Source organism: Podarcis raffonei, chromosome 7 (genome assembly GCF_027172205.1).
Source record: "Podarcis raffonei isolate rPodRaf1 chromosome 7, rPodRaf1.pri, whole genome shotgun sequence".
Taxonomy (NCBI): Eukaryota; Metazoa; Chordata; class Lepidosauria; order Squamata; family Lacertidae; genus Podarcis; species Podarcis raffonei.
The window spans coordinates 36,549,183-36,563,540 of NC_070608.1; the positions used below are offsets into that span (position 1 = coordinate 36,549,183).

Here is a 14,358-nt window from a genome sequence, read left to right on the forward strand (position 1 = left end):
AGCAGTTAGAGCCAGACTATGACTAAGATCAGGTTCAAATCCCCACTTGGCCATGAGGCTCACTGGGTGGCTCCAAGTTAGCCACCAATTCACAGCCAATAGGTTTGGCTTTTCTCTACCAGGAGAAAAATGTCTAAAGGCACATAATGCAGGTTCATAAAATTATTTATGGTGTGGAGACCGTTTAAGGATGAGTGAGATGTTTTTCTTCTTCACTCCAAATACTAGAATTCACAGTCACCACTTTACAAAGAGGAGCATTAATAGGCAAGAAAATAAGCACAACACAATTAACCCACACTGCTTTCTACAAATTTGATTAGTAATTGATTTGGAATAGACACAAGGAAGTACTTCTTCACACAATTTATAGAACTCACTAAAACAAGATGTTGTAACAGTCACTCAGGTATCTTTTAAATGGAGATCAGATAGATCCATGAGGATATGAATGGCTACTAGTCACATGGCTGTATGGTATCTTCATGTTCAGAAGCATTTTGCTTCCAGTTTCATATCCAGCTTTCATGCTTGGAAGGATCTTGCTGACTGCTGTTGGAAAGCAAGTTCTGGAGTAGCCGGACCAAAGATCTGACCCAGAAAGCATCTTAAGGAATTTTGTTGTCGCCGTCATTTTGTTGTTACATAGCTTTGCAGTAATAATGACACCCTCAGTTTTGCAGAGAATAGGAATAAATTCTTCTGTAGTTGATCAAAAACATCAAATTTCAAAACAATATTGATGCCCCTTATCCACACACCTCCTCTTGGAGATATTCAGCTCAAGATATCAGAAATAAAATTTAACATATTAATTACCAATTTAATATTTAAGTGTGTGCGCACTTTCAGCAATGGTTTCCCAAGTTAGTTAAGTGAAGTAGCGACATTAAAAAACTACTACTACAAAAAAAAATTGTTAAAGGAGTCATTTCACATTATCGCCCTTCATTTTATTCAGCCTATTTTATCCATCATTTACATTGCATAGAAAATAAAGCATATCCTGCTGGTTACTACAAGACAGTAATTTCATAAAGGGGTTCTTATAGTGCCTGACAGCAGGAGACAAGCTTAAGTGGTTTATTAAGTCATAGAAGCCAGACCACTGAATTCACAGAGGTAAATTCAGTCTCCTTGGAGCCTAGTTTTAGGCTTTACAACAGAGACCATTAATTTCACTAAATTGTGTTGAATTACATATTGTAGGCTTGTAAAGAAAACTTGAATGAGCACAGCCTTTAAGAACCTAAACAACTAATTTCCTTTGGCATGTTGAGCCAAGCTGAGATGGAAGTCCCTTGGAAGCAAAGTCAACACTTAAATGTTTTACAGCCTAAATGGTTATAAAGAATTTTCAGTCTAACCCATTTGAAGAGCATAAATATGAACAGACCTGTTGCTCAGACTGAGAAGTATTTGAAGGGGAGTTTCTTCCAGCACCATCTGCATCATCAACTTCTTCATCAGAAATCTTGAACTCAAGGTCTTCTGTGTAACGCTTTCTCTTAACCTGCCTGCTAGAGCGCCTCTTCTGAAAAAGAAAAAAACCACCCTGCATTGTAAAATTTCATCCTATTGATTAGCAGGACTATAGTCCTCGAAAGAGAAATCTATTCCCCTTTGAAAGCAGAGGGAAAGAAGGAATTCAAGGGCCTTATCACAAAAGCAGGTGCCCTACCCATTCTACAGAATGGGAAATGATTCTGCTTTCCATTATGAAGCACAATTAAAACTTTGCAGTAAATCAAATAAAAATAGAAGAAATATATACTAGATGCCACAGGTGAAAGAGCACAACAGGAAAGAGGCCAGAGTGTGCCTCCTGGAGAAATTTCGCTTTAGAAGATTCCATATAGAGATTTTCATGCTACCAATTAACAAGAAATATACCAAATAAGTTAAAGTATTATTTGCTCAGTGGTAGGATATTAGAGTGGAATGCTGCATCCAATCTCTGGAGAGATTAGAGAAATTATTTTGATGGTCTGCAGAAGAAGATTTAGGGACCCAGAATGTTTACTGGTATCCCTGGGGAACAGGGGTGCCAACTTGAATACAATATTATGGGGGACCAGGTAAGTCCTGCCCTGCATAATTGATCACATGACACAGTTCATGCCCACCTCCCTAAAATATTTTATTGTGGGGGCCGAAGCCCCCACGGCCCCTAGAAGTTGGCTCCTATGCTGGGGAATTTCCCAGAAGTTTAGGCCAGGGATCTTATTGAAATCCTAGCTGGCTCTTAAATCAGGAGATGAGTAGAGCTATCAGTATGATCGCTCCTGAATGTCTTCAGCAAAGTCATAGTGTTAATTCAGCTCCTTTGTATTAGGATCTGAGGGTTGTTAGATGACAAAGTCAACAAATGGAGCACAGGTGGCAGAAAAAAATCATGATGAATGTGGCCAAACACAGACTGGATTCGATCATACATACTACTATTTGGCACTGATGATGGCAATGAAAGCCTGCTTTTCTGCCACCACTGCATCCTCACAGTGTTGTAGCTGTTTTAAGTGACCAGATGCCTGCTTAACACAAGAGCAACAAATTTAATATCTAAGACCCTTAAATCAATGTGCCTACTTGCTGCATTTTGCAGAAGAAAACTATTAGTATGGTCAGAACCCAACAGGGATACAGCCAGACCACTACGTGGTCCTGCTATTATTATTATTATTATTATTATTATTATTTTCAGCTTGTGCATCCTGAGGATGTTGACAAGCTACTTGGAACATTGAAATCAAAGACCTGGCACACTGGATTCTTGCTCATCTTTGCTAATAAAATCTGCCAAGACTGGGTATCTATACAGACCCTGTTAAGTAACTTATGTAGTTCGTTTACTTATTTATTTAAATGTTTAGATATTTATTCAATATTTCCAATCTAGCCCATTAGTTCATCTCAGGATGGCACACAGCAACAATTCTTGCACACCAAAAATACAAATATAATAATTTGTAATAGCCTAATTCGTAATAGCCATATTCAGCATAAAAATATTTAACACCAATGAATAACATAAGCCGGTCAAACACGAAACCACCCCCACATGATCCAAATGCCTGAGTAAAAAGCCAGGTTTTAACTTAGTGGTGAAATACAGCCAACAACAGGCACAGCTGGGCCTCCAAGGCAAGAACATTCCATAACAGGGTCACTACAGCAAAAAGAGCTCTCTGTACAACTCCCAGAGGTGGGAAGTGAGTAGGGCCGCCACCCACCAGCAGGCCATAATTCTTGGGCAGGAATATATGTGGAGAGGTGTTCCCCCTAGGTACTGAGGTCCCAAGCTATTTAGTCTCAGCATTTTCATTATTGCCTTGAATGCAAACTGGAAGCATATTGGCAGCCAATGCAGCTTCTTTAGGGCCGGTGGTCCTATGATATGCCTGAAAGGTTGAATCAAGGAACAGATTACATACTTGTTCCTTCAGGAGAAATGCAACCAGGTCTAATTCCAGCTACCTTGAAGGTGGAAGTGGTAAAATCATTATAAAGAAGACAAATTTAGATCCATTGGCTCTGGAAAATTAATCACCCAATCTCAAATTTACCATTTTTAATGACGTTCCAAGAACAAGAGGAACGTTCCCAGCTACAGACTTATCTTATTTTTGGTTTTGGGACAGAAACCACCGTGGTGGATGATTTACACCAGGGAATCAATGTGAAAAGTGACCCTGTCGGTTTTGCCACACCTCACAGCAGTTTTGTATACCACTGACCATGGTATCCTGTCTGGGATGACACATGGTATTATGCTCCCTTCTGGGGAATGGATCTAGATGGCGGTGCTGGGAGATTTCTGTTCTGTTCCTATACCAGAGGCTTTCAGGGTGCCTCGAGGTTCTACCTTGTTCCCCATGGTTTGTCAACATCTATACCAGAGTTGGAAAACCTGTAGCCCTGCAGATATTGTTGTAATACAGCAACTCCCTATGAAGAGGCAGGTGTGCAACTTGGGGCCGCTCCTGGATTAGCCACCTTCCATGGAGGCACCAGTGGCAGGAGGGGACAGGACCATTCTGCACTTCATTAACTGCTGTGCTTCAGATTCACTGGTCATTTTACAGGATGCATGCATTTTAAAATTGCTATTTTTATATATTATCACTTTTGATTTTAGAACTGTAAACTGTCTTGTGAGAGCATTTATATCCTGAAAGTTAGTTTAGAAATCTTTTTATAAACCGCCTGGTCACTGATCACTACTATGTTCCCATTTTTCCAAGCGTTGCCCTGTTTCAAATATAAATTTGTATATACTGCTGCATTTTTAGAATAAAAATGGAGAATGTTGGATTCTGCATTCAACACAACTTTCTGAACAGCCCCAATAGCCAATTTTGAAGCCATCTAACTTAGAAGTCTATTGTCCCCTGAAACCTGGTGACTGGAGATGGAGAGCCCTTCTGTTGTAAGTGTTTCACTTCAAAACTGCTGCTGCTTGTACTTAGGGCAGAGAAGAGAAAACAAGAGATATACAGTGGTACCTCAGTTGTTGAACATAATCTGTTCTAGAAGACCGCTTGACTTCTGAAACGTTTTGACAACTGAGGTACAAAGGGCAGCTGGCAAAGTCAATGGGGGGGGGAACACTGTTCGACTTCCGAGGCGTGTTTGAAAACGGAAGCATTTACTTCTGGGTTTTCAGCATTCGGCTTCTGAGACGCTCAAAAACCAAGGTACCACTGTACAATCTTTGGATCTATTAAAAAGCTTGAGGTCTCATGTCTAACTTGCATCTTTATAGATGATGCAGAGCAACTGAAAAGACTCTGAAGTTGAGGACCATTCTTAAACAAGACTTGGAAAGAGAGCATTGGTTTCTGACTCACCAAATTTTTAGGAATATTTGAGAGTGTCAACCAAAATATATATGAAGTGACTCAGTAGGCATTATATACTTGGATTTTGAAAAAGCTTTTGGCAGAGCCTCTCATCAAAGGCCAGTAAGATAATTTAGTTAAATACAGTGGTGCCTCGCTAGATGAAAAGAATCCGTTCTGCGATTCTCTTCGTCTAGCGGTTTTTTCGTCTTGCGAAGCAAGCCCATTGACAGCTTAGCGGATTAGCGCTACAGCTGTCAAGCGGCTTTTCGCGATCAGCTGTTAAGCGGCTTATCAGCGGAACAGCTGATAAGCGGCTTAGGAAAAGGGCGAAAAAAACCCGCGGGGGGACGCAAGATTTTTTCGTCTTGCGAAGCAACCCCATAGGGAAATTCGTTTTGCGAAGCACCTCCAAAACGGAAAACCCTTTCGTCTAGCGGGTTTTCCGTCTTGCGAGGCGTTCGTCTTGCGGGGCACCACTGTAAATAGAAAACAAGTCCTCTTATTGATTAGAAATTCCTTAACAATGTGATGCAGAAGATAGGAATAATAGGAGAGGAGGAAGCACAGCAGCTCCCTTCCAGAATCCTAGCAGTGCTAGAGAAGGAAGGGGAGCACATAAGCTCAAGGCTCACTGTTGCTTTTTCTCCTAACACTAAACCATATTTCAGTGTTATTTCTAAATGAGGCTGTTGTATTCTGTAATTATGCATGAAAATATAACCAGTGGTATTACCTGAACTCCTGCATCATCTTCTTCTTCAGGATGTGGTGATCCTGGTGGTGTTTTTTCTAAATCTGAGTTTTCAGAACCTTCTTTTCCCTTGTTGACCTTTTTCTTCACAGCACTGGATTCCAATTCTGGTTTCTTGTTACTAAAACATGAGTGGTTGAATAAACAAAGCTTTTTACACCACATGGAATGGAACACACTTGAAACCATTTAATCATAGCTACTTCAATAACTCCAACCTAATTTAAAATTTTTTAAATGTATTAAATGCATCCTATTACTACTACCTGTTAAATCTCTGCAATACACTTTTCTACTAGATTCATCCAGTAGAGCACAAAACTTAAAAGAAAAAAAGCATGCTAGCTCAACAGCCAGTGCCTATTAGACACACAGGAGCTTAGAGTGGGATGATTTATAACAGTACAGTGGTACCTCGGGTTAAGAACTTAATTTGTTCTGGAAGTCTGTTCTTAACCTGAAACTGTTCTTAACATGAGGTACTACTTTAGCTAATGGGGCCTCCCGCTGCCACCGCACCTCTGCCGCATGATTTCTGTTCTCATCCTAAAGCAAAGTTCTTAACCCGAGGTACCACTGTATTAAAAAAACCCAGTGTATGTTAAGGGCTTTTCCCCCCTCTTTTATAAGTCTTCATATTTCTAAAAGTGGAAATCATACCACAGGATGTGCCTTGCCATTAAAATGGGGGAAAGGACAGAGTTGGATGACATGCAAGAAAATCCTGCCCTAGTAGAGAAAGTCCTGATTCTCCTAAAACCAGTAAGGTTTGAAGGCTATACACTCACTCTGACCTCAGAATACCGACAGCAAGCAGGTAGAAGTTTTTACTTGCCAGAACAGGGTTAGGTGCTTCCCCTTCAACATATCAAAGCCATGCTAGAATTCAAAGCTACCATTATCTTCAACTTGAGGTTTTTGAATACCATATGCACAATGTAGAAAGCAATAAAGAAATAAAATTCTGAGTCAGCTCAATGTGAATGTTAGGAGTATTTTCTACGGAAGCAGCTTTCCTGTCAAAATTCTTACAAATACTCAGGTATCATTCCTCTGATACATTTTGCAATTCTCATTCTTTCTCTCTTTCCATCCCTCCCTCTCTTTCCCTCTCTCTCACACACATACAGGTTCTTGTGTGTAAAAGTGCAACTGTATCAGGAAGATGAAACAACATATATATCCAATATTCACTTCTGTCCCCCTTTCCAATTTTAAGTTCCTAAAACACCTATATTCATTGCTTCTGCCAAACATATTTGTGGCTTTTAACCTAAATACTCAAAATTAACGTCAGAAGAAAAAAAAGACAGGAGATATCTGAACATTTATAAACTGAAAACACTGTGTTTCATATAATAGTCTATAACATGAGGTACCTTAATTAAGTGCTCCATTTCTTTTTTAATATAGCAGTTGAAGAATACAAATTTTAAATATTTGTTATTTAAACTCAGATTATGAAGAACAATATACGCACACACACAATGTCTATGAGAACCTGACATTACTAAGAATGTTTGATATCTTTAGAAGGGATACAAGACAATTTTTTTAATCAATCTGTACAACAGTTCCTTTTGCAACTGCCCTAGTGTGTATACTACACATGGACAGAAGTCTCCCCTACTATGAGGCTCCATTTCCAGCATTTATTTCCGCTCTAACTGCCACAAATTATACAATACTACAGCTGAACACTGGGCCCCTTTCCTTTCATCTGCACGCCAAGAGCAATCAGATTACCCTGGTAACCAGTGGTCACATGACCAGCACCTGCTCTTTTGGCTGGATGCCACTGACTAAAGCCATCTGCTTCCCTCAATCAGCTTTCAAACATTCTCAACACCTGCGCTGCAGCATTTTGTGGTTTCTTTTATCAAATCAGTGCAAAACTGCTTCCCAAACTTTACATATTTCTCAAATTTGTTTAAATCAAAGGTAAGCCTGTCGTAGTTGAGCTGCTGCCAGGTAAAGCAAGTTGACAGGCTAGTGCTTTTTGCTGGTGACCTCTATAAATCAGAGCTAAGCATACCATTTAATTTAATAACAGTTAGTGTACCCTGGGTGCACTACTGCATTTGAGTAACTGGCGTAACATATTGAAGAACAGCACAGGGCAGGTTTGATAAAATGTCAATTTGCTGAAAGGCTAGAAAGTGCTAATGATTCCGTCTTTTCTATTGTTCAGGACATAAAGAATCTCCAAGTGCTTGCAACATAGGAGGTTTCATGCAAGCCACATAGTGAAATTTAAGCAGAAAATCTGTATATTCAGAAAGCTTCCTCCCTTCTAGCTAGCTAGTAATAGGTAAGAGTATGAACTAAAACATTTTCATCACTGGCGACCTACCTCAAGTGTAGATAGACTTCAGTTCTGCAGAATCTACTTTTGTTTTTTTACTAGAACCTCAATGTCCACCATCCATAGCAAAGTGCACAATATTGGCTCAGGGAGACAGGCATACAATTAAAAAGCAGGGTGCCTTCAAACACATGCTCAGCCCAGGAATTTGTTTTCGTTCACAGGACTGAGCTCTATCCTTTCACACAAAAATTCAATCCTAATTTCTGCCCAAGCTTTATTTATTTCAGCAGCCTATTTTTTTGTTTCTGCTTTATTGTTGCTATTGTTGACTGATGGAAAGTTGGGAATCTTTATAAATCTACTGCAAGTCATCCAGTAGATGCTGATTTACCTTCTGCTTGTCCATGACCTATATAATTCAACTTCCCTCCCTATGCAGTATTCTGACATGGGACTTACAATAGTTGTTATATTCCTTCTAAACAGAAGCACAGACGCACACTATTCATACAAGAGGGATGACAACACACCTAGAATCCAATTTATTTCAACTCCAAATTTCAGACAAATAGCCAAGCCCAGGAAACCTATCTGTTTAATAAAATATTTGACAAATTAAAGGAAACAATTTGATAAAGATTGTCTGCATTCTGTAGCAGGCAGTTTAGAAAGAAAAGTTGAAGATATGCTCTGTCTCAGCTTCAGAGCATTTACATCTCTGGTCTTCAGCTTGGTGATAAACAATATAGATTTCACCTGCTGATTTGGAACATTAACTGTCTACAATGGGCAACAATTACTTATAGTCCAATTTCAAAGGCATCCTAAAGGTATTCATAGCCACATTTACCTGCAGGTACTGCATATACACCCCCCCCCCCAAAAAAAACATAGCCATTATCTGCATGCACACAATAACATTCATACACCTAATCACTGTATTCATAATTAGTACATTTGGGACAACTGGAGACTGCACTGCTCTTACAAGTATTATTTATTGTAAAAAAAATTATAGAGGGGAAATTACAAGTATTTTGAGAGCTGCTGTAGCAAGATATTTTGACGTTTCACACATGCACAGAATCAAGCCTAAGTTAAGACATCCTATACAACATGGATAAGCTATGTCAAGTATGGTATAATGATGCAGAATTGACAAAATAGCACACTAGTAAAATAAGGTTAGAGATAAAGAAATACAGGGAACACTAAAAAGAATAGTTAGCAACACAACAGCAGAAAAGGCTTCAATGGCAGGAACTACAAAAGCAACTACTGCCAAACATGCAGCTGAGACAGAAGCAACCAACAGGGCCAAATCAACCAATCCTGAAGCAGTAAATTTAGCATTTGATGTAATTGGAAATATATTTGTTTACATGCTTATCCTACAAATTTCCCGAAGCTCGAGGACAGGCTATGCTGCCATCATCATTTATACATAAAAACAAAGAATTCACATATTAAACAAGTTTGTAATTACTAAATTAAATAAACAGGTGCTAAAACACAACACTCTTTACTACTCAAGCCCTGCCTTCAAAAGGCTAGCCAAACAAGTATGAGAGTCTAGTTTGAGAACCTCTCTCTCTCTCTCTCTCTCTCTCTCTCTCTCTCTCTCTCACACACACACACACACACACACACTGTGTGTGTGTGTGTGTGTGTGTGTGTGTGTGTGTGTGTGAATTCTACAATCTTCAGGCACTTACCAAGAGCCGCTCTCTATGAAATCTTGAGAACATCATCATCATCATCATCATCATCATCATCATCATCATCATTTCAGCTTATTAGTTGCTTAATACAAAATGTCTTTATACCTATATACAGGAAACACTAATAGGTCAATAAACCTTGTACTTTGGCCATTGCTATGGCGGGGGACGGGGACGGGGACTAATCAATTGTGGGTCTCTAATTGTGGGTCTTCTGCATCATCTAGTTGGGTTTTATTTCTTATGCTTATATGGTCAACATTCACCATCCATGCCAGCCTGAGGGGTGCCAACTTGAATAAAATATTGGGGGGGGGAGGGAGAGATAAGCCCCACCCCACTTAATTGATCACAAGATGTGGTGTTCTCACACCATTTGAATGGCAATGCAAACCAACTTTGTGGGGGGCCTGGCCCCCTCAACTAGTTTATGGGGGAGTGAGGGGACATCTACCCCTAGGAGTTAGCTCCTATGCTTGGGAAATATGGATGCCTTGATTTATATAGGTGTGTTACTGCTTGGGGGGTATATTGTATGCTGCATGTGGCATGCTGTAATACCCTGCTACTGTAATGGTCAGTGATGGTGAGATCGTCAGTAATGATAACTATACTTCCATAAACCATTTTTTAAAAAATACTTTGGGAAACTAGGCATAATCTCAGGTACAATGGGCTCAATATATACAGTCGTACCTTGGAAGTCGAACAGAATCCGTCCCGGAAGTCCGTTTGACTTCTGAAACATTCAACTTCCAAAGCGCGGCTTCTGATTGGCTGCAGGAAGCTCCTGCAGCCAATCGGAAGCCACAGAAGCCTTGTCAGATGTTTGGAACACTCACTTCTGGGTTTGCGGCGTTGGGGAACCGGAACATTCGACTCGCAAGGCATTTGGGAGCCGAGGTATGACTGTACATTAAGATCAGCACATTAAATTTTGCTGAGAACACTGTTAGTAGTCAGAGGAGACAAAAGAAATGTACAAAAATATCAGCAAACATTCTGTGCTAGGAGATTGTGTGTGATCAGGCTTTCACCTAAGCCAAACCATGACTTAGCACAGGGGTCGGCAAGGCTTACCAGGCATGGGGCGGATCACTCCCACAGAGATCCTCCGTGGGCCGGGCTGGCGCAGCACGATGCAGAAAGTTGTGTTTGCACATGTCCATGGCGCCAGAAATCGCGCCTGCGCAAAAGCGATTACCAGCGTCTGGGCATGCACAGAAGAGATTTCCGGAGCCACGGAAGAGAGTCCCCGGGCTATGCTGTGCCAGTATATGGCAGTGTGCGGGGGCTCGCCGAGTGCGCAGCTTGGTTTGGGGGCGGCTCGTGGGCCGGTTAAACAGCCTCCGTGGGTCATGGGCCTTAGGTTGCCAACCCCTGACTTAGCAAGAGTGAGAAAGTATGTGGGCTCCTGGTGAGGAGACTACAGCCAGTTCTCCCCAGTTTTTCTGTTGCTGTACCATGGTTTGACTTAGCGTGTCACCCAGACCCAGGCTCATAGTTTAGTTCTTTCCAGAGAAATAACGAGTTGTAACCAAGGTTTGTCCTATGGTTTGAAGCTCATGGTTTGTCTGCGAGATCTAAACCATGAGACTGGATTAGGATGACACACTAAGCATAGCAGTGACAATCTCTCTGGAAGTCTGTACATTTTCTTGTTTGTGCTAAGCAGCTAAGCCATGGTTTGGTTTGGTCCAGTATAGTGTATGAATGAGGACAGAATGATCTGCATCACTTAGAGCTGTTCAGTAGTGGAACAGTCTCCCACAAGAGGTGGTGGACTCTCCTTCCTTGGAGGTTTTTAAACAAAGGTTGGATGGCCATCTGTCATGGATGCTTTAGCTGAAATTCCTGCATTGCAATGGGTTGGACTAGATGACCCTTGGGTCCCATTCCAACTCTATGAACCTCTGGAAAATCAAGGAAAGAAACACGTAAAGCATATTACAAGGACCAAACTCACAGGGGCTATCTATGACAGAGGGTTAAAGAATTCTCATAAATTGGAATTGATGAGAAGTTTTCCTATTCACAAAGTGGCAATGTCAAGAGCAGATCCAGAACGAACCCACAAGATATAAGGTCAAGTTACAGAGAAAATAAATTTCATCAGTGTCAGGTATTCCCAATTTCCCCTTCCCAACATATTAAAAAGCCTGACAACTATGATTACTTTGGAATGAGATTATCTAGAATTAGAAATCAGTTTATTTGCATCCAGACCCCAGTCAGATACACTGAATAAGCACCGATGAATCAGAAGCTGGATCAAATGAAAAATGGAACTATGGCTTCTAACAACCAGTCTTAGAAACTGAGATATGAAAGCTAGGAGCTAAATGGCCCCTTAAACTTAGGTTATGAGCACAACGGAATGTCTAGGTGCTTTTTAAATAATAGGAATACAAAACAGAAAATGAATGAACAGCAGCTAAAATATTATGTTGATTTTTCACATGGTCTAGTCCTGCCCCAGCCCACCCCCACTAATACTCAGAGCTCAGAAATAGCTCACACTAATGAAATTCCCTGTCGCAAAATGTGCCTAGAACAACAGGAATTTCGAACACTATGATGGTACTTCATGTCTCTTAAGCATCATTTCACACTTAAACATGATGATAATAAAAATAAGGATTTTATATACAGGATAGATTTTACAAAAGACAACAACCAGAGTGCTGGCACTCTTTGGTTCCCTTCGCACTTCACCAAGATGTATTCTATCCCATAGAATAACATATATTAAAGGACACTGCAATGATATGTATACTAAGTGCATAGATCTTTCAGACATCTTTTCAGTAGATTGCATAGCAGGTAGAGAGATGTACTTGAGATATTTTCACACACTCACTTATTGACACCCACACCCACACCCCAGCTATGTTAAACTTGTAGAGAAGCATAAGACTGTAAGCAGGATCCTGCTGGATTGGACCAAAGGCCTATCTTTTCCAGTGTCCTGTTACCCAGAGTGTTTAATTAGATACCTATGAGAAGACCACAAGGAGGACTTTTTTTAGTATGTATAACCTACCGTGGGGTGTTGGAGGAGGGATAGAATATCTGTTGGGGGACATGTTGTGCTCCTTGTGGGGTAGTTTGTTGGTCTTAGGTCTCCACCCTGCACTCAGGCCTCACCTGTGGCTCCTAGAAGCTGTCGGCATGTGACTGTGGCCACACCTCAGGAAATGGCTTTGACTGGCTGGCTAAAGCAGGTGAGGGTAGCCAATGAGTTTCAAACCCTTGATGAGTTAGGGACTTCCCTAGCATGCGAAGACAGCTATTGTGATTAGTGACCCTTGGCAGCCTCATTTTCAATGAATTTGTCAAATCCCATTTTAAGGGGTCACTACTGACCAAGCATCTTCCATGAATGTGTGAAGGGCCCTGTTTGCACCAATGCAAAGAGAATTCTGTGTTTTTAAAAGTTTTATAGCACCCATTCAGAGCTCAGAATTATGTAAGTTAACTTAATTTTCACAGCAGTTTTATATTCACAGTCGCATGCATACATTAAATTATATTTCTACCTATAAGGGTGCATTGTATTGGAATACTAACTTTTTATAGGAATAGACTATGAGTAGGAAAGTGTTTGAAGAGTGTGGAAAAGTGACAATCACTCTCTCTCCTCAGAATTCCCAAGTGCTCTGCTTCCTCCTCCCACTCTATCTTACTTCTTTCCTCTCTCATCTTGCAAAATCTATCCTAGGTCTCTTATAGTCCCCAACTTTCCACAGGTAAAAGGCTACAGAGTTTGGGTGTGCAAATCTCAGACTATTCAGAGGCTAGATCACTATGCTGTTCAGATGCATTCTTTCCCATGAATAATCTAGGGAGAAGATAGAAGAAAAGGAGACACTGGAACAGAATCATAGAATTGTAGAGTTGGAAGGGACCCTGAGGATGATCTAGTCCAACCCCCTGCAGTGCAGGACTCTTTCACCCAATGTGGAGCTTGAACCCATGACCCTGGCATTAAGAGTCTCATGCTCTACCAACTGAGCTCTCCCACACTGAGTTATCCCAGAAAATGAATTCAACAAAATTACCTGGTCCACCTTTCACTACAAAAATCTATAGATACACATTACTTCACTTTCCATCCTTCCATCCTACAGGTCAGAAGGGAAAGAGACCCTTCAAGTGCAAAAACAGAAGCAAGCCTACTAGCTATCCCCAAGCAAATAGGAAAATGCTTTTCTTTCTCCCTTCCTCTAAAGTTGTCTAGGGTTGTATGTTCTTAACCTTCATGGACCACTGGACCAGCTATATAAGCTTTCTATTGAAACTTCTGCAGCCCTTCTGGGGCAGTAACTATAAGCTTATTGGCACATACAAAACCACATACATCTCAACCCAGAAGACCACTCAACCAACTCAGTTCTTGGCTGCAATGGAATGCACAGTTGGAGGACTTACTGAACTGAACATTTGGGATACACAACAGGCAGCAGAATTATACAATTTCCAATCCCTGTTTACATAAATAAATGTTGGATATTTAGTTTCACATGTGTCATTGAGTTGCAAAACACCATTGAGAAAGGATGCTTCAGTCTGATCACGAATTGTCCTAAAATTGTGAACAAACTTTCTCTTAGTTTTGAGTTTCACAGTAATTATTTCCTATATTACCTCTGCAATTAAATACTATAAGAAAAATGTGGCGTGACAAACACCAAGGAAAACCACAAGAGTTTACTTTCCCAGCATGCTCTGCCT

The 14,358-nt window shown here is 40.6% G+C and overlaps 1 protein-coding gene across 9 annotated transcripts in view; it reads right to left on the bottom strand.

The window, feature by feature from the left end:
- CHD7 (chromodomain helicase DNA binding protein 7) overlaps positions 1 to 14,358 on the bottom strand; it is a 141,515-nt gene that overhangs the window by 55,467 nt on the left and 71,690 nt on the right. For all 9 annotated transcript variants that reach the window (XM_053396063.1, XM_053396064.1, XM_053396066.1 and 6 more), the window contains 2 exons: positions 5,578 to 5,716; positions 1,397 to 1,534 (listed from right to left, as the gene is read on the bottom strand). In XM_053396063.1, coding sequence (XP_053252038.1) covers positions 1,397 to 1,534; positions 5,578 to 5,716 — 277 coding nt within the window. The remainder of the gene's footprint in view (positions 1 to 1,396; positions 1,535 to 5,577; positions 5,717 to 14,358) is intronic.